General features: G+C 44.7%; 1 protein-coding gene across 2 annotated transcripts in view; it reads left to right on the forward strand.

The window, feature by feature from the left end:
• Window positions 1-21,950, forward strand: part of ABTB3 (ankyrin repeat and BTB domain containing 3) — a 182,110-nt gene that overhangs the window by 120,441 nt on the left and 39,719 nt on the right. For both annotated transcript variants that reach the window (XM_075602254.1, XM_075602253.1), the window contains one exon: window positions 8,348-8,552. In XM_075602254.1, the coding sequence (XP_075458369.1) occupies window positions 8,348-8,552 (205 nt within the window). The remainder of the gene's footprint in view (window positions 1-8,347; window positions 8,553-21,950) is intronic.

Genomic DNA, 21,950 nt, shown 5'->3' on the forward strand with positions numbered 1-21,950 from the left:
AAAGCAGCACAAGCATGGAGCTGTGTCGCCAATGTTTTGCGGGTCCCTCTGGCCACAAAAGGGTTAACTGGAATTACTCTAAATCTATACATTGTTTTGCAAAATATAACCTGTCTGGTCATTCTCGGCATGGTCTGGATTCTCTCATCTCATTGCTCATCCTTTCCTTGTTTATTATTGTTTGTTCCTCTGTGTCTCTTCGAGTTTGTATTTATTTGCTTTGCAGTTGATACTCGTGTTTGCTTTGAAGCACAGCCGAGTCCTACATTCTTGGCGACACAACACACAAACTTCGGTTCTTCATTACTAACTGTTTGCTTCCAGATTATAATAGTTGGCTTATATTCAGGTTGTGGCTGGTTTAGCGCAACTTTTTCTCTAGCAATCTCACAAGGAATCAAATGGAAAACAGTTTCCCATACTTCCATTTTTATCCAATGCTTCTCATCTTGGACTTTCAATACTATTTCATGAGATAAACACTTTGGAAGGGAAAGAAAGAAGGTCTATAGAATGAAAAAGTCAAAACCATAATTATCCTAAACCAGTGGTTTCCAACTTTTTTTTATTAAGGAACCCTATAATATTATTGTGAAATTCTGCAGAACCCCAGCCCTTTCTAATAGCACATTTGAGATCAGATGCATTGTAAGGAACCCCAACCCTTTCTCATAGCGCGTCTGAGATCAGATGCATTGTAAGGAACCCCAACCCTCTCAAATAGCGCATCTGAGATCTGATGCATTGTAAATTCTTCTGTATTTTATACAAATTTCAAATGATCTGAAAATTGCAAGGAACCCTTTAGGGATGCCTGGGGAACTCAAGTTGAAAAACACTGTCCTAAACATAAAATCAACTAGCAGGATAAGATACAAAACAAAAAGAAAATGTTTCTTAAGTTTGTTTTTAACATACTGTAGCAGCTAATATTGCAGAAAATGTTCATGAGCAACTTTTCTGTTACACAGGGGACATGTGTGCCGCCAGAATCCCATCTGCCAGCAACGTCTGTATGCATTTTTGCTAATTTTAAGGCTATTACTTAAGTTTGATCTGCTTATGCTTGAAAAACATATCAGCAGTGCAATGGGAAAAAGACCGAGATGGAGCAGCTGTATTTCTTGTATTGTAACAGTTAAAGTTAACACCTTTACTAAGCGTGTAAAAGTATACATTCCATTTCCCAGTAAAGGGATTCACTTAAACTGGTTAATGTGGGATAATGCCCAGGACTTTAGTTTGCCACTAGTGAATAATAAGACATCAAGGCCTGGATCTTGCTTACTTGCTGATGCTTTTCATAACATATGATTCAGTATTGATTTAGGCTCACATAAACTAAGCAATGCTATGACATGAAAGACACATTGCAGTGCTGGAAGACACATTATGAACCAGTCACACTAATGGACCTTAAGGTGTCTTCCAGCACACAAAGGTGTCTTATAGAATAACAGTGCTTAGTAAATATGGGAATTAATACTATTACAATTGAATGGTTTACTAGATGAAGCGCCCTGTGCGCGAAACATGTCAGAGTGCTTGTCAGGACTTTGTCCCTTATGTGCTTTTAATCCAATAAATATCTGAAATTATTCCTGGTGTCCCACGTTGCTTCTGGTGAGACTGTGCTCCGGTTCCTGTTTGGATCTTGCTTGTTTTCTGTGTAGAGCGATTGAGATAAAGTGAACCGTGAAATATCTGCATCCCATGATTAAGGCTAAAGCATGAACTCAACAGTGCTGTAGTTTGTACGAGCTGTAACAAGTGACTCTATAACAGGGCTCTTGAACCATTTCTACAAAAGGGCCAGATTAGAAACCCTTTAGGAGTTGAAGGGCCCGACGCTTATTGCAATGTTATTTAGATATAGTCATTTTTAAGTCTTTAAATGTATTTCAACATTTTGCTAATATTCATAGCATCTGCACATAACCTTAACTTACAAGTGAGTTTCAGTGTGAAAAACTGCACTTAGCTGCTGAAGCACCTAATATGAAATTAGCAGGAGCAGATGCCCTATCGAAGGGCCATATCGAGGCCCTGCGTGGGCCCAGTTGAAGAACTCTCCCCTACACGAAAAGCAGGGAATAATTAGGTACAATTGTACAGTATACCATAACCAGACTACAGTTCTAACAAACTGTAGACTAGAAGGGAAGTATTCACGTCTAGTGGTGCTTGGGTGAATTTATTCAACTTTACGGACAATTAGTACTCACTTGCAATTTTCCGGCTCACTTTGAGTTATTATTCTTAGTTTATGGCTGTGTTGACTTGACTACATTCACTTGATTGCGTTTCTAACATATTACACAGCAGGCCTAGTAGTAAATGCCTGTCGACAGTTAAAAAATGGCTATAATATCTGAGGTTGGTATATGTTGGTGGTAACTGCACTCAATTAAGTTATCGTTTGATTTTAGCTCGGCTGAAAACGACGAAGGGCTCTGCTAATTGCCAAGTTACTAATTTGGTAATTACTGGGAACTACTGTACTGACATAAAACATTCAATTGGAGGAGCATATTCTATACAACAGTGAGGAACTGCATTGTTCGGCTGATGTCTGGGGCCATTGCAGTGAATGCAAATGAGTGGGATGTTACAGAACAATTATTAGATGTAAATAGGAGAGACTGGTGTGCTTTGGTTTTTCAGTAAAGGATACATAGGCAGCATTACTGCTGTATGCAAAGCGGCTTCATGGCATGTCACTCAAGTTAATGGTTTTTCAATCTCTTCCATGTGCTGCTCCTACCTAAAAGCAAGAGACGGGGCTTCTAGGGAATTTTCTTGGAAAAATGTCAATTGTTTTCCTGCCATCTGACAGTTAAGCAGTAAAGCAGTAAAGCACTACCATAGTGTGGTATTGGAAAGCTGTAGCTGGCTTTAACAAATATGAAAAACAAAATATCATGGATTTCATATCTGTAGAACAGAAGAAATATTTAATTAAAAACCGTTGACAATTTTTTGGAACATGATTATATTAAATGCTATAATTAATTAAACTAAGCACTGCCATTAAAGTTTCAAATGACCCCGATTGATTAACTCTGTTATTGTTTAATTTTGAATCTAGTAAAAATTGGCAGAGCATCAACTGGGAGTTATTGCATGTGCACAGGGTGTGTTTTATTAATGTCAATATGTTTGGATGCATGATTAGTTAGATAAACCAGATTTGATGCTGTTCCATCGTAGTCCAGAGCACAAAACATCTCAGTGATTGCATCCATATGGCGATAATAGGTCTCTGGATGCAATGAAATAAATATTTTGATAGAATAACTTTAGACCTTTAGCTGTAGCTCGGCTGTTCTCATCCGGTTGACTGGTTGCGGCACATGATCTTGTGTTTAAATGAGTCCCCCACTTGGTGAGATTTGATGAGAATAGGACTCTGTCTGGAGAATCCCCCTAAATGTACAACATAGATTATTATAATTACCCGTGTCTGACCCATGTCTGCCTGTTCTTGATGGGACCTTTCAGAGATGTCACACATGCTTTATTTTCCTGAAGCAATCCTTTGTACTTTTAAGATTTGTTATCAAATTAACTGCAATACAACCTAAAACGTCATTTTACAAAAATAACATTCCTAGCCGACAATGAAACTGGAAATTCCTTATAACTTTGCAGTGATGAAGCATTCACTTTTTGCCCTTTCTGTGTTTGCAATTGGCACCTTTTATCTCAAGAGCACCTAATATTACAAGTAATGTAATCTACTTCCATGGAATGTCTACATCTCTTTGCACACTGTCAACCTAAAAATAAGGCAACTTGTCACATCATACCAGTCTTATAATTAAAATAAACACCGTGCAGTAGACAAGATAAGTGAATAATAAAAGACTTGGAACCATATGGTATTGGTCTAATGTTTTCCTAGCTTTCCCACAACTTCCTTGTGGCATTGTGAAATAATACATATGGAAACCACAATTCAAATACAGGCACATACGGTAAGCTCAGGCAGTGAAGTCACCATCATACAGTGTCATGATGTTCTTATCATTTCTATCAGTGGAGATCAGTTTCTCTTGTATTTTGGCTTTCAGTCAATCTGTTCATCTGTTTTGTATTAAAAGCTGGGAATTTAGTCTTTTTGGAATGGGACTGAAATGTTCAGCACTAGAGATAGGCCAATCCGGCCAAATCCGTGTCCCGGATTTTAGCTGATGTTACCCCCAAAATCCGTTTCGTGGTGTAAAATCCGCAAATGTATTTGGGTGGTTTCAATCCGCGCGGATTCATCAAAAACTGCCATTGGATGCAACTTGTGGACGGATTTGTAGAATCCAATCTGCGGAGTCAGCAATCCATGGGCGGATTTGTAGAATCCAATCTGCGGAGTCAGCAATCCATTGGCGGATTTGTAGAATCCAATCTGCGGAGTCAGCAATCCATTGGCGGATTTGTAGAATCCAATCTGCGGAGTCAGCAATCCATTGGCGGATTTGTAGAATCCAATCTGCGGAGTCAGCAATCCATTGGCGGATTTGTAGAATCCAATCTGCGGAGTCAGCAATCCATTGGCGGATTTGTAGAATCCAATCTGCGGAGTCAGCAATCCATTGGCGGATTTGTAGAATCCGCCAGCGGATTGCCGAATCTGTGGATTGGATTCTACAAATCCGTGTATAGGTAATAATAATAATAATGAAAAATCCACAAAATGCGAACCGCCCTTTTTGGGATTGATCCGCTAAAATCCGAGGACCAAAAGAACCGGCTGATCCGTGGCAGATCCAGATTCACTCCAGAAACCCGCCCATCTCTATTCAGTAGGCATCTTCACTGTGCGAAGAAAGAGAATGTGAGAAATATGTCTGTTTTACCTCTTCCATGGCAAAGGAGAGTGAAGAGTAAACAAAAAAAAACACTGGAACACTTTTACATGAATTACACTGTTTCCATACATTCAAATGTATTAATTGTATTCCTTTTTCACTTACCTGAGCCACTGGTCCCCCCGCTCCGCATCCCTGGTTCATCATATGTAGACTAAACAAACTGGTGTTCGTGGCGAAAACAAGAATGTGACTATAACAGTGCAATATAACCGCGCAATAACCCAGTGAATACAAATCAACACTGATATCACTTATACAGGGGAGCGCAAACTTTTAGGGCTGCACCCCCCTGTCTCTCTCCATCCGGCTCTTGCGCCCCCCCCCCCCACCTGCCTACCTGCCTCCGCGTCAGATGACGCTGCGGGGTCATGTTGCGTGTGACGTCACGGCCTCACGCGATCCCCCAGCATTTCATTTAAATGCCTCTGCAACTGCCCACGCACCCCCAGCAAAATCTCCCGCCCCCCCTGGGGGTCACGCCCCCCACTTTGTGCACCGCTGACTTATACTGCAACTCCATGAAACAGGGTCCTCCTTATTGGTTACTCCTTGAAAAACCTCATGTAGAAAAAAAAGCACAGATGCATGCAATATGGTGCATTAACATTTTACTTTCATTAACAAACAACACAGGGGGAAAGAGACAACTCACACTTTCCCCGCTGGTCAAAAGAAGATAGTGACTTTGGGCGCACTCCAACCCTCTCCAGGCTCAGCTCCTTGCTGTGCGCGTGTCCGTGTGCACGGTTTCCCCGTTCTGCGTCTCTCACTCGCGTCCCGGGTTGCCTTGCATCAGTCTCACGTCGGCCGCTCTGATTCCAGGTGCAGTGGGTACGGTGGCCCCTGCAGTCCAAAATGCCCAACTAGTTTCGTCTCTGCATTGACTTCTTCTGGGGTTATGTCACATGTCTCTCTGTAGTCTATCTTATACCCTGCATCATTACAGCCTGGATATGTTCAGCTGTGTCATTCTAGCAATTAGTCCAATAGCTGTGTTTGCTGTGCCTGTTAGTTTCTTTTGCTATTCTAAATTGTTAGAATTTAAATTTTAAACAATCTCTCATTTAAACAGTCTTTCATTTAATGATACAGAGGTACAAAGATCCTACATTGATTGTTAGGCCTCGGCCATGTTACGTGCTTGCTGGCGGAAGCGCGCTGAGGCGCGCTCCCGCTCAGCACTGAGCCCCTACAGCCGCAATTAGAGCGGCTTTAGTAGGGGCTCACCTGCGCTTACGCGCGCTTGCGGAAGCGCAGGTCTTGGGGGAATTTAAAATTCCCCCGCTTGCCGGCGAGACAGGCCGGTCACGTGAGCGGTTCGCCCAATGAGGGCGAACCAGCTCCGTGACGTCACTGGCCCGCCCCCGGCCAGTGACGCGCCCGCCCCCGGACCGCCCCCGGACCGCCCCCTGACGGCTGCTGAGAGCGCTTGCGGTAAGCAACCGCAAGGCCAGGGAAAGCACCCGTTTTCCCTGCGCCTCAGCGCGCCTCAGCACGCCAGCAGGGACCGTGGACTCGGCCTTAGTCATACAGGTTTCCCCCCAATTTTCTTCCTTCTTTCTATATTTAAAGTATGTGATGGTGTATAATTCTATATTCTTACCTAAGTTGACAATCGTTTGGTGCTCCTGTTATAAATCTCTCAAAATCCTGATTGTGTGCCTAACGAAATGGCCGCCTTTCAGGTTCAATCAATCCTTCAGTCAGTGTAGCTCAGAAGCTACAATGTTTCCTGATAATCTTAAAGTAACATTGCCTATTGTTACAGTTTACAGCTCAAACTGCTGGGAACATTGGCAACAAATGATCACAAATCGGAAAGTGTTGCAAAGATCTTGCACTGCTGGGGAGGTGGGCTAAAACCTGCTATAGAAATCAAAGGACGCTCAATAAATTAAAACTCATTAAAAATTGTATAAAAATTACGATTAAAAAATAAAATAAAAAAGTCACTATTATCTAATACTGCAGAACTGATTTATAAAAAAACAAACAAAAAAATATAAGATTTCACGTTTTGTTGCTTTCAAGCACCAAATCTTTGACTAGTATTTCCATTTTCCTTGTATGTTATTCATCCCAGACAGTGATTTTGAAACCTTTTGTAAGTGTGTGATTTCTTAAAAGAGAAAATTACAGTAACATTTATTATTACTGATATTTTGCATGGTGTCTCATCAGAGAATACTAAAGGTGCAGTTCCCCTTACTCGGTTTCTCGCCCCCTCAATTCCTACCCCTTCCCCCCATGCCATTTTCTTCTGCCATGGAATGGAAGCAGGAGGTCCCTGGAGTTGCACTGCGTTATTTGTAGCTCCGGGGATCCCCTGGTTCTCAAGATATCATTGAAGGCCGCACCGGTACCGTTACTTCCAGAGGAAACAAAATGGAGTCACGCAGGTCAATAGGAGGCCGCATGTTTTTCATCCCAGACACAGTGATTTTATAACCTTTTGTAACTGTGTGATTTCTTTAAAGACAAAATTACATTATTATTACCGGGGCTAACTGGTAGTTTGGCGGCGCTCGGTGCCAGGGGGGGCTTCTGACCTTCTCCTCATCTCTGGCACCTCCTCCAGCTACGTTGCGTTGTCGTGATGTCATGGGACATCACGTTGTCATGGCGTTATTGGATGTCGCGTTGTCATGGTGACGTGTCGTCGCAAGTAGAAAATGCCGGAGATGTGGAGCAGGAGAAGATGCAGGAGCTCCCAGAGGCCCCACGCTCTTCCCTGGCAATCGGTTTAAATGTTGCGGGGAGTGCGCGGGGCCTCTGTAAGCGCGGGAGTAGGTACGAGTGCAACCATCCAGCCAGCCCTGCTCAGTAGCCCCATTTTATTTCACATGGTTGGGAAGCAGAAGGTCCCTTTGGCTGAAACACGTCCTTTCTTCGTACACATGTAAAAAACAAAAAATGGGGGGGGGGGGGGAGGGGGAGGCTAGGGATAGTCCGGGAACTGCTACGTTAAGTGGTCAGTATCAAAGATTAGTGTTGTATGGTTCATGAGCAGTATCAAATATTTGTTGCTAATTAAAATAACCTAAAGCAGCAATCCACTTTAGTAAACATTAAAAAATATATAGGTGTTCTTTCTTTTTACCATTGCAACATTGTCGCTGTTTTTAGCTATCCCCAGCCCTTTTTTTTAAATCATGTGCTTGAATTCCGGAGATCCATTGCTCTAAACTTGCCTCCTTGGAAGGCTAAAATGGTCACTGCCGTTCCCGTATCAGAGGTTGCCATGGTAACAGCCGATGCTAGGGAAATAAGGTGAAAACTCAACAAAAAAAATAAAGATTTAAAAAAATATATATAACAAGTAAGAAATTTAGTAGCACAAGATGAACTATCAGGTTATGCTACGGCTTTGGTTTTTTTTTGGGGTGAATAGTTGCTTTAAATTCTGATTTTCATAATGGGATGTGTTGGTTTTTACCAGAGGATTTCAGCGCATGTATATTTTATTTGTTCTTCTCCAGGTGATCTGGTGTCCCGCGCAATGCATCACCTGCAGCCTCTCAATGCAAAGCAACAAGGCAATGGAACGCCGATGCATCACAAGCAGGGACCTCTTTACTGGGAGCCCGAGGCCTTGTATACCCTCTGTTACTTTATGCACTGTCCCCAGATGGAGTGGGAAAACCCCAATGTGGAACCTTCCAAAGTTACTCTTCAGACAGAACGGTAAGACCTAATTTTGAAGCCTTAATTACTGCATTGAGTAATAACAATTAATTACAATTATAATCCAAACTCAGGTGTTCAAAGTACCAATGCCCAATAAACTAATATGGATAATAGATATAGAGATATATATATATATATGGAATGTCAATAGGAGTTACTGGGCACACATTAATTTTAAAATTGTACCAAATACAGAAAAATTTACAATGCATCTTATCTCAGACACGCTATTAGAGCGGGTTTGGGTTCCTTACAATGCATCTGATCTCAGACGCACTATTAGAGCGGGTTTGGGTTCCGTACAATCTTCTGATCTCAGATGTGCTATTTTATTTTTTATTTATAAAAATGTTTTACCAGGAAATAATACATTGAGAGTTACCTCTAATTTTCAAGTATGTCCTTGGCACACAGTTATAAAAATACATGGTTACATTAAAAGAACAGTGATTATACAGTCAATTCACAGATATTTCATGGACAGATAGAGTGGGAAAATTGGGTACAGCGGATAAAGGGTTTGTGAGTTTCAGATTGAAATAGAGCAGCTTTAACATCACTTTAACATCACCAAACGGCTCACACCCTTTGGCTGCGCCAAAGGCTGTCCACCTTTGGGGCAACGCAGATGTACACTGGGGTGGTTGAGATTAAAAAACGTGATTAGAGAGGGTTGGTGATCCTTACAGTGCATCTTATCTCAGATGCGCTATTAGAGAGGATTGGGGTTCCTTAGAATTTCACATTGGGGTCCTTAACCAAAAAAAGGTTGGAAACCACTGGTGTAGTACAATAGGTTGTTAGAAACAATGACAATAAAACTATATGAATATATTCTGGTACAACAAGTAATATGGGCTCCTTTCCCCCCCCCCCCGCTCCCCTTTCCCCCCCCCACTCCCCTTTCCCCCCCCCCCACTCCCCTTTCCCCCCCCCCACTCCCCTTTCCCCCCTCCCACTCCCCTTTCCACCTCCCACTCCCCTTTCCCCCCCCCCTCCGATCCCCTTTCCCCTCCCCTCCGCTCCCGTTTCCCCTCGCCCTCCGCTCCCCTTTACCCCTCCGCTCCCCTTTTACCCCCCGCTCCTTTTACCCCCCCCGCTCCCTTTTACCCCCCCCCGCTCCCTTTTACCCCCCCTTGCTCCTCTTTTACCCCCCTTCCCCTCCTCCCCTTCCCCCCTCCCCTCCTCCCCTCCCCCCCTCCCCCCCTCCCCCCCCTTTCCCCCTCCCCTCCCTCCCCTCCCCCCCTCCCCCCCTCCTCCCCTCCCCTCCCCCTCCTCCCCCCCTCCTCCTCTCCCCCCCCCTCCTCCCCTCCCTCCCCTCCCCCCTCCCTCCCCTCCCCCCCTCCCCCCCTCCCCCCCTCCTCCTCTCCCCCCCCCCCTCCTCCCCCCCTCCTCCTCTCCCCCCCCCCCTCCTCCCCCTCCTCCCCTTCCCCCTCCTCCCCCTCCCCCCTCCTCCCCTCCCCCCCCTCCCCCCCTTCCCCCCCTCCTCCTCCCCTTCCCTTCCCCCCCTCCCCTTCCCCCCCTCCTCCTCCTCCCTTCCCCCCCCGTCCTCCTCCCCTTCCCCCCCCGTCCTCCTCCCCTTCTCCCTCCTCCTCCCCTTCCCCCCTCTCCTCCCCTTCCCCTCCTCCTCCTCCCCTTCCCCCCCTCCTCCTCCCCTTCCCCCCTCCTCCTCCCCTTCCCCCCCTCTCCTCCCCTTCCCCCCCCCTCCTCCTCCCCTCCCCCCCCCCCTCCTCCTCCGCTCCCCCCCTCCTCTCCCCTTTCCCCCTCCTCCCCTTTCCTCCCCCTCCTCCCTTTCCCTCCCCCTCCTCCCCTTTCCTCCCCCTCCTCCCTTTCACGCCCCTACGCACCGAATCACTGACCCACCGCCTCACACCCTAGCAGGACCCCACTCATAGACAGCACTCACAACCCACGCGCCACCTGCCGCCTCACACCCTAGCAGGACCCCCACTCACAGACAGCACTCACAACCCACGCGCCACACCCTAGCAGGACACACGCCTCACATTTTTACATCTGTTATGTCACCAAAATATACATTGTACTGTGTGTGTTTACAATAAACCATTTTTAAACAACATCGTATTACATTTTATTACATCTTTCTTTTCACATTATTATCCAACCTTTCCAACAAATAGTCACCTATTGTTCCACCATTTAAAAATAATACTACCTGTTACGCATTTACATCCCGGGCAATGCCGGGTCTCTCAGCTAGTATATATATATATATATATATATATATATATATATATCCAATTCATATAAAAATACTCCAAGTCCCCCAATCAATTTTAAAAAAATACCCCAATCCATATAAAAAAAAATACCCCCACCCCCCCCAATCTATATAAAAAATACTCCAAGCCCCCCAATCCATATAAAAAATACCCCAATCCATATAAAAAATACCCCAACCCCCCAATCTATATAAAAAATACCCCAACCCCCCCAATCTATATAAAAAATACCCAACCCCCTAATCCATATAAAAAACACCCCAATCCATATAAAAAATACCCCAACCCCCCCAATCTATATAAAAAATACCTCAACCCCCCAATACATATAAAAATACCCCAACACCCCCCCATACATATAAAAATACCCCAAATACATATATATATAAAAATCAGACTTACCTGCAGGTGGGGGGGGGGAGTGGTGGCGGCGGTGCTGTGGGGGGGGGGACCGATGCTGCGGGGAGGGGCGATGTTGCAGTGGGGCGGCGGGTACGGGGGTGTCTGGCGGCAGCGGGGGGTGTCCGGCGGCAGTACGGGGTTGTCCTGCGGCAGCAGGGGGTGGCGGGATGGCCCTGTACTGTGGGGTTGGCGGTGCAGCGGGGGGGGGGGGGGTTTGGTGGCGGTGCGGCGAGGAGCCCGACTGCTGGGCACAGCAGTTGCCGCCGGCCCCGCTGCACCTGTCTCCTGCATGCTGCTCTTGCACGCGCCAGGAATCCCTCTCACGCCGGCGTGCCGGAAGCATAGCCCAGCTTACTTCTGGCGCTGCCAACAATTTTTTTTTTTTTAATTAACTGGGGCCCGGCCGCGGAGCCCGGGATGCCAGTGCCCTTTCTCCCCTGCTGTTGGCGGCCCTGACTCTTACGGTCCTAAAGTTTATTACTATATGTGGATTTAATCCTACAAAAGCTACTAAAGCTGCTCGATATATACCAGTAAAAGGTATTAGTGTTTACTCCCCTCCAGGGGAAACAAAATGGTGGATTACATCTTCTGCGTCACACGGGCCAATAAGACGATGCAACATCATCCATTGCTTCCTATTGTCCCATGTGATGTGGGGGAAATAAATACCAGAAGGTAAATGCCAGTACCTTAACCGGTAGGTATCTCAGGAACTGTGTGGTCCCAGAACTGTAACTAGCACAGTTGAGATATGGGGACCTCCTGTTCCGGGATCACTGCATTAATTAAACAATCACCAACTAGTATGGACAGGAACATTCTAAGGCTCAGTTCCACAAAAGGGTGCTAAGTTTTAGCATGGCTTGACTCCTATTCCTATCAATTGGAGTAAAGGCGTGCTAAAACGTAGCCCTTTTTTGTGGATCTAGGCCTAAATATATTTTCACTTATGTATTGGGTCACCCGGCCATGTAACAGCTATTGTACTACTTTTAACAGGTAGACTGGAAAGTCCAATTGCAAACAACAAAATGACAAACGCTACGGATACACAATCTATATTCTGCACAGCACAGACAGCTTTAAAAAAAAAAAAAAAAGATTTTGGCCGTTCCAAAATCAATTTTTAAAAAAATTGACAGACATTTTCGAGAGTCCAATAAAATATTTCATAACATCAACATTTCTCTGATACAGGAATAAAATATGTGTTCAGCAAGATGGAGAAAGCAATTTGTCAAATACGTGTTCCTACTAAATGGAATTACTGTAGCTACCGAATACGTGATGCAGTTCACTGGCCGGATATATATATGTTATGACTGTGTATTAGAAAATACTGTTCTAATTGTAAATCTTTTAACAGTCACACCCTGTGATATCAGAATACCGACTGGTTCAAGATGACTGTGTGTTCTCTTGCAATGGTTTATATGTTCTCTTATGTCTCACAAAAAAAAAAGAAATTAAAAGGTTTTGAGTTCAATCAAAGCCTGAGTTCCACCTTGCCCCTTCTATAAATGAAAAAAAAGCTATGTGAGAATGTGTGGATTAGAAAGAAGCTTAGTGTGAGAAATAGGTTCTTTTCTGTAGTGCCAGTTTCATTTGTTGCAATCTCGTCCAGTACTTATAGTACTTGCCATGTTTTAACAAGTACTTGCCATGTTTTAACATTTTTAGCCGAGTGGTTTTTTTTGTGGTGCTCTATTTTTTAGGAACATATTCTGAGCAAGTGCTACCTGACATTCAGCTGCTATTTGCTTTTACTTTCCCCGTACAATCAGAACAAGACAAGAAAGCCCCAAATAGTACATCCAATATGACAAATTATTTAATGCATTACTATGTATTTTATCTATATTCTTTCTGCATACGTAAGTTTATTTCAAACCTTTGGCCAAATCATTTGAAGCCGCAACCACATCACAGTAAGCCCATTTCAGTAGGCCCTACACTACCAATATTATACTGTCTTATGTATTTCTTCCACTGCATAGAGCAGCGGTGTGCAAACTGGGGGGGCGCCACCAGGGGGAGCTAGATTATTCAGGGGGGGCGCTGGCGGTTGCAGAGGCCCCGCGCTCTGCCCCCAAAGCATTTAAATTAATGCCGGGGATCGCGTGAGGCCTGTGCAACTTCACTTACCTTCTCTTCGCCGACACGTCACCATGGCAACGCAGCATCAAATGACGCAGCGGAGTCATGTGACGTCATGTTGGCATGGCAACGGGACGTAACGTGACCCAGCGACGTCATTTGATGCCGGGAGCCGGAGAGGAGGTAAGGGAGGGGGGCGCGAGCAGGGGGGAAGTAGGAGGGGGGGCGCGAGCAGGAAAGATTGCGCTGTGCTGGCCTAGAGAGAAGAGGAAACAAAACACTGCAGCCACCAGCCTGGGGTTTGTTTCCTCGTCTCTCTATGCAGTGGAAGAAATACATAACACAGTATAATATTGGTAGTGTAGAACCTGCCAAAATGGGCTTACCATGATGTGGTTGTGGCTTAAAAATTTGGGCCTAAGGATTTAAGTAAATGACCCTTATTTATGAAGAAAGAATATAAATAAAATACATAGTGATGTAGTTAATAATTTGTCGTATTGGATGTAGTGTTGGGGCTTTCGTGTGTTTTGTTGTATACATTCGGTCACTATCCCAGTAGTACACTGATTGAGACAAATATATATACACAATGTAGTGGGTTTGGGTTTTTGCGCTTGCTAAGATTGTGTATGTATTACCAGAAAGAGATAAGCAATTTTGTTTTTTAAATGTGCACAAACGCGGCAAAATTCTCCATCGACAGAAAATCGCTAAATAAAAAATAAAAAAATTAGGCAGTTTGCAAAAAATACATTTGCAAGGGTCACATGAAACAGGCCACGTGAAACTTTTGCCGAAAAATGGGGGAAACTGCCATTTCAAAGAAGGCAACATCTAGCGCGTAAAACTCCCCAGCCAAATTTTGGGAAATGTCTTGAAAAATCACTACAAAAAATGTATAAACGGAAAAACGGCAAATTCGCATGTCTCTAGCGAGGAAGATAATATGGCTGCCAGTGACATTACTGCCAGAGAGCCAATTGGTAAGGGGTTGTGATATGTGACATTCTTATTTATAACTCACTCTAGCAGGGGCGCCAACAGAAATCGTGGGGCCCAGGACAAACATTTTAAGCAGCCCCCCCCCCGTGTCAGCGGTATTGCGAGCCGCCCCCCCATTTCACACCTCACGAGCCCCCTCTCTTTTCCCCCTCCTCTTCCCATGTATTTCTCTCCCTTCCGTCTCACTCTCCCGCCTCGCATGTATTTCTCTCCCCTGCATCTCACTCTTACTCCCTCTTTTCCTCACTCACTGTAACGTACGTGCTTGCCACAAACTGGTACCGGTCCGCGGGGCTGAGGTGGGGATGTATAAGCACGACCTTCGGCCACGGAGTCAGGTCCGGAGTGCGGATTCCATGGTCAGACATAGCCAGGTCAGGATTGGAGAAAGCAGGGTTAACGTTATACAGGCAGGGGTCAAGGCAGGTGGCACAGGAGCGGTGGTCGAGGAAACAAGCCGAGGTCATCAACAGGAAATCTTGGGTGGAGGTATTCCAGCCTAGGAGGCTAGAACCTTGAGAGAAGCCACTGCAGCTGAGAAGCTTCAGCAAAGGTGCTGCAGCGCGTCAGGAAAAGGCCAGGAGTCACAGGGACCAGAAGCTTCGGTACAGGGACTTCCGGACAGGAGCAAACTCCACTTGGAGGAAGTAGGAACCAGAGGTGCAGACACGCCACAGGAAACACTGGGGAAACCAGCGTAGCCGCGTCCGCGCGACAAAGGCGAAGTCTGTCAGGAACAAGGAAGAAGCGCCAAGGCTACTATGCAAGAAGCCCTTGGCCAGCAGGGGACTAGGAGCAGGATACAAGGCACCAGGAGGCCTAGCAGGCCAAACAGAGAGTCTGTGACAAACACAGTTACTTGCAACATGGATTGCAAAGTCTATGTCCAGCAACTTCCTGAGGGCGGGGCAGTCCCTAAATAGCACAGGAGGCCAATCAGGCCAGAGCTGCACAGGAGGCAGCAAGAGGCAGGTGATTGCAGAAACAGGGAATAGTTTGTCTGGAACCTGCAAAGCTCCAAATGGATGGGCTCCAGCCAAACCCAGGAGCGGATTCCTGACACTTACCCCCTCTATCCTCTTCCTCTGTCAATCCCCACCCCCCAAATATATACAACCTCTCCCCCCAAATGCATTCAAAAAAACCACCTACCCAATACATATAAAAAATACATATAACCCCCCCATACGTACGCACACGCAAACACGCACACGCACACACACACCATGTTAAAAAAAACAACCCTCTCCAATACATATAAAAAACTTCCCCAACCCATATAAAAAGACCCCCGCTCCCCCAATACATATAAAAAGACCCCCACTCCCCCCAATACATATAGAAAAGACCCCCACTCCCCCAATACATATAAAAAGACCCCCACTCCCCCAATACATATAAAAAGACCCCCACTCCCCCCAATACATATAGAAAAGAACCCCACTCCCCCAATACATATAAAAAGACCCCCACTCACCCAATACATATAAAAAGACCCCACTCCCCCAATACATATAAAAAGACCCCCACCCCCAATACATATAAAAAGACCCCCACTCCCCCAATACATATAAAAAGACCCCCACCCCCCAATACATCTAAAAAGACCCCCACTCCCCCAAATACATATTAAAAAAAGTAGACATACCTTGGGGATGGTCGCGACCAGTAGCTGCGGGGTCCGGCGGCCGGTGGGGGGTCTGAGGAGCCGCCTGGCTGGGGAGGGCACTGGGGGGGGAAGGATCCTAGTAGGGCCTGGGACTGAGGGGTGGGGAAGGATGCCGGGCATTAGAGCCTGGATGGGGGAGCCAAGGGGATGCCGGTAGGGGCCTGGGGACGGTGGGGGGAGGGAGGCTAAGGAGTGTGGCTGTGGAGAGCGCGGGTGAAGGCCCGGTCGCCCAGGCCCCTACTGCAGGTGGAGCCGAGGGGATGACGGTGGGGGGGGGGGGGGGGAATGGTGGGAGAGGCTGAGGAGCGTGGCTGGAAACTCGGGGAGAGCACGGGTTGAAGCCCGGCCGACAAGGCCCCTACTGCAGGGGGAGCAAAAATGATGGTCATTTGTTTCCCAGACACTTTTCTTTTTTTTTGACACAGGGCTGGTGGCGGCCACCGGCGGATGGGCTCCCTGAGTCACCGGGACGCCAACCCCTGTTGGCGGCCCTGCACTCCAATCGTGTTATCCTTAGACTATGCTTATAGTGCGGGCGACGGTGAAGAACGATTCCAAATCAATCCTTCAGTCAGTGTAACTCAGCAGCTACAATGTACTCTTATATTACTAAGATAACATTACTATTCTTACAGTTAACAGCTCAAACCACTGGGAACTTTGACAACAAATGATCACAAACAGGAAAGTGTTACAAATATCTTGCACTGCTGGGAAAGTGTGCTAAAACCTGCCATACAAATCAGAGGATGCACAGTATATGAAAACTCACTAAATTGGCATTTAAAGTTTAAAAAGAACAAAGTGCACTACAGATTATTTTAAAAGTAATGTTTAATACAATAAATATAGTCCAAATAGACAACAAAACAAAAAGCATATAGATCTCAAAAGACAAAAAGAACAAAGTGCATTTAAAGTTTAATTTAAAAAAAAATGCAAAAAAAAAAGTCACTAATAATACAAAACAGGTTTATTAAAAAAACATATATAAGATTTCACTTGTTTTGTCGCTTTAAGACTGGGGTTGGACTCTTGGAGACCCACTGGATATGGTAATGTAAAAGAAAGTACCCTTCGCTTTTTGTGATGAATGGTGCTTGTTATCCATGTTTCCTGTAACATTTTACATGTAATTTCCTAGTTTACTATTTGCACCAGAGGCGTAAGTAGATTTGTTAATTAACATGCAGCATCACTGTTTCTTCAACCTGTTTCTTTATGCTTCCGCGTGTAAAGAAGTAATACATTTGTAAGATGCAAAACTGGCCTTCTCTTGAGTTTAGAGATAAGGAATCCCTTCAATGATATAGCAGGGTCACCTTCAAACCATTTCCCATTCGGGATCATCTTACAAGTTAATTGCTTGCTAAAATTGTATTGTTAAATAGTCCAATGGAAGATCGCAGATGTTAAAGTGCATTATATGAGGCAAACACAATGATTTTGACTTGAAGACGTTACATATATTACGTGGCAGAGCTAACTCATCAACCTTTGCATGTCTCATTCAATCAGACATTACACCATAATACCAGAGTAAATAATCCTTAGTGCTATTAAAGAAGCAATCCAAGTGGCATTTTATATATATTTTATATATTAAATATCACTTGTGAGCACATTCACATGTCTTAGACAGGTCTGCAACCCTGCCTTTCACCATTATCGCCTAGCATACAGTGCTTCCACTGCAGCAAGGGATTCTGGGAAATTACATGCAAATGAGCACACAGTGTCACCTTTTGCTTAAAATCCATTTTTACATGGACCCTTATAAACTTATGCTAGCTGCATTACACATATATACGTGTGTGTGTATATATATATATATATATATATATACATACATATACACACACACACACACACAAAGAGAAGAATCCCTATTGCGCAGACTCTTCCTCACTCCAAGAAACAAGTAATGGGTCTTGTAGGCAAAAACACCTCCTTGCAGCGTGTGTCGTATGGGCGCTCCGCTCGCCCAAATGGGAGACCCAACAGGATCTTCAAAGACAAGAAGAAAGACACCCAGAACACCAAAATAGGTGTATAGGTAAATTAAAACACACACAACGTCTATCAGAAACTTACATTTAAAATAATAAAAATGTGCTTAGCTGAAGAGCTAGAAAGGAATGAGAATGTAGGTGGAATTCAGGCAGGACCTGGTGCACCGAGTCCCCGGAACACAACTCCAAGCGGACAGCAACGAGGGCACGAGCCGCGTCACAGCATGTAACGCACAAACGGGACGATGTGATGACGTAAGATATGCTAAGACTAGCAAAAATATCTCAACTGGTTTCGCATGTAGTCCGTGCTTCATCAGGACTGATTATATATATATATATATATATATATATATATATATATATATATAAACATCAGACACATAAATGAATACCGCATCAAACAACCAAAAAATAAATGCACTGTCTAAACCAAAGCAGAAAATAACTGAAAATAACAGAAATAATGTCTACTAGGCGGTGCTAGAGTAATAAATTAAATATATAAACACAGAAAAAGAAAAAGAAACCTCTCAAACAGCACTCAGACTAATGATGCAAAGAATAATAGTAATACATTTATTGAGTCAAAATATAAAGGAAAACAAAAAAACAGCTGGCTGGAACCCTGGCTAACTGGACTCTAAAAAATATAAAACCAAAAAATAAGTTAAATCAAAGGGACTATATAATGACCATAAACCTCACTGAATAGAACCACTATGAGGACCAGGTACCCATAGTGATTCACAACCGGCTGGTCAATGGGGTATGGACATAACACAAAATAATAAAAGAATATACCAAGCAAACTATGCTAGTGTATAGGGCTAAATAATGAAAATACCTAATGACATGAAACTATAAATATAGCACATAACAGAAAACATAAAGGTACTTCAGTAACCCAAAACACCAAGCCAAAATGGCAACATGAACAGGAGAGAGACTCATATATTCCAAACCAGTACAGTTACTGGATGATATCAGTGGTATATGGAAAGAGTATACTCAACTCCTTTATGGCATAGTTGACATAAATCCAGATGTAGTGTAGAGTCCTGGATAATGGTAACCGCAAAGTAGAGTGCAGAAACTACATATAAAGAAAGTCCCAGAAAATAATAAAGTTCAAATAGGAGCCAGAAGTCAGGGCCAGCAGCACATATGACCCACAACGCGTTTCGCCAACTAGGGCTTCTTCTAAGGTGGTAAATTGGCCGTGGAGCACATCCGGTTTAAAAAGATATTGCTGAATGACGTATTTTTCGCGCCAAAAAAGTCCAATGTCCACACATATTAAAGGATTGGCTGCCGCACATGCGCATCACAAATACCCATGCCAGGCTCCAGGTAGGTGGCGCTATAGCCAGGCAACATCTGCTGTTCATAACAGATCAATCTCAGAAACTGTAGTAGCGTAGTGACATCATCTTCCCATCGTGCCGCAGCGAGAGTCTGATTCCCGCGCATGCGCTCGACAGACTTCCCAAATAGCCGAATACACTGTACTGCAGCTGGGCACGTGGCAAGCCAATCTCATACAGCCTGAGGTAACTGAATGACATCATCTTCGTGCCGCAACACTGTCACGGCTGTGCTCGCCACAAACCTGGGTCGGACCGCGTGGCTGAGGTGGGGTTGTAAAAGCACCGACCTTAGACCGCGCAGGCTGATCCGGATTGCGCAGTTCGTAGTCATACGTAGCAGGATCAGGATAGGAGAAGACAGCATCGTCGTTGTACAAGCCAGGGTCAGGACAGGAGACGTCAGGATAAACATTGTCCAAGCAGGAGTTCGGCAACAGGTAGTCAGGAAAGCCCCGCTTCAGCTTAGGAGTGCGGGGTGGCCTCTGCGCGTGCGGCGACCATGGCCCATGGTACTGGTCTCAGGAGGTGGTAGACAGACCAGATTTACACACCGCCTAGCTGCACGGGTAAACCAGTGCTACAGCGCAAGGGTCCTGAGCGGGCTAGGGAATCCTCCGTTTCAGCGCAGGAACCAGGACACGGCCTCTCTAGATTAGGGAAAGAGTAGGCCCCAGGAACCAGGAAGCTGAAGAAACACAGGGAAACCTCTGCTAATGCAGGAAAGTAGGAAACTGAAGACGTAGGGGATACCTTTGCTTCAGTGCAGGAAACCAGGAAGCTGAAGACGTAGGGGATACCTTTGCTTCAGCATAGGAGAACGGAAGCTGAAGGACGCAGGGGAAACCTCCGTATTAGCATAGGAGAAGGAAGCTGAAGGACGCAGGGGAGACCTCTGTATCAGCATAGGAGAACAAGCGAAGGCTTGTGGCAGAACAGTAAGTGACATCCGGAAAGGACTATGCTCGGCAGGGAGCATTGTGGGAACACAGTACTTAAAGGCCAGCGGGCCAATCCCCGGCGGGGGGTGTGGAGGTACTGCTCCAATGAGTAAATGCAAATCTAGGTTGCAGTGATAGGCTGCACAGCTGTAGTAGATACCAGAGGGAGTGTGTGGCAGTATAGCTTTGGTGAGTGAATCCAGGCTGCAGTAAATATCAGAGGGAGTGTGTGGCAGTATTGCTTTGATGAGAGAATCCAGGCTGCAGTAAATAACAGAAGAAATGCTCCAGGACTGCACATGTCTGCAAGGTGAGGCAACCAGTAAACCGCGGAGCAGATTCCTTACAAACAGGAGTTCAGTTCCCGCGCATGCGCAGTTAAACTTTCATATCGGGCACCTGAATTAGCAGTGCTGCATCTGGACAATTCCTGCTATCATAGCAGGCAGGACAGGGATGCCGATACTCAAGTGACATGTGCAATAACACACCTCATATCCATAATAGAGACTTTAAAGGCGAAAATATCCATCATTATAGTTGTACTGTCAATGCACACTCAGAATGTGATTTTTATCATGAGCTTCATCAGATGTTGTAGTATAACTGCATAATCATTATGGAAGATCTTAAGGGTATCAGCCCTTATCCAGTGGACGCAAATATAACACACACTCCAATGGTGTGGTATCTCCACTGTGAGGAAAGCCTCAGGATACATTGAAAATCTACAAATATCTAAAATAGTGGAAAAAAGGAGAAAAGAGTCAATGTACAGAATAAAACCAAACTATCATTAGATTAGTACTACAAATACTAGAACAGAAAAGGGGAAAATAAATTTTGATGTAATTATTGTAATATTGGGAGAGAAAGGTAAGCATCACTGTAGACAACTGTAAATAAATAAAACATAAAAAACAGTCATGAACCTAAACACTGACCATTAAATCCCTTAAAAATGAAAAACAACATTTTATTAAGATAGAGCGGGAGGAAAAAGGTGAAACTGGGGAAAAACGGATAACATCATAAATTATAAAAACATAGAAAACCCCAGATAATAGTTCAGATCCTGGGGTAACATTGAGCCCAAGGTGACAATCCACCTGCATTCCCTCTGTAGGAGCGCTCTTTCAATATCGCCACCACGTATCCCCAAAGAGACACGTTATATGGCAAATGCAGATAATACTGAATTGTCAGCCTTATGTTCACATAAAAAAAGTTTCGCAACCGTCGTAATCTTTTTTTAGTGATTCTAGGTCCCTTGATGCAGATTTAATATTCCTACAGTGTTCTAGTATCCTAAAACGAACAAAAGGTAGGATTGGTACAGTATGTGGTTCACAGCCACTACATTGCACATACCAATCCTACCCTTTTGTCAACTTTTGACAAGAAGGGATTCTTTAAATGTAGTGGCTGTTCTGCCTGTAAATTCGTAAGGCAGACCTCTACCTTTGCAGATAGTAAGGGGATACAACAGTTCAAGATCAAGCAATTTTTGAACTGTCGTTCTAAGGGGGTAATCTACTATCTTACATGCCCCTGCAATAAAATTTATGTAGGCATGACTACGCGAGAGGTTCGTTTTAGGATACTAGAACACTGTAGAAATATTAAATCTGCATCAAGGGACCTAGAATCACTAAA

The sequence above is a fragment of the Ascaphus truei genome, chromosome 5, assembly GCF_040206685.1.
Source record: "Ascaphus truei isolate aAscTru1 chromosome 5, aAscTru1.hap1, whole genome shotgun sequence".
Classification (NCBI taxonomy): Eukaryota; Metazoa; Chordata; class Amphibia; order Anura; family Ascaphidae; genus Ascaphus; species Ascaphus truei.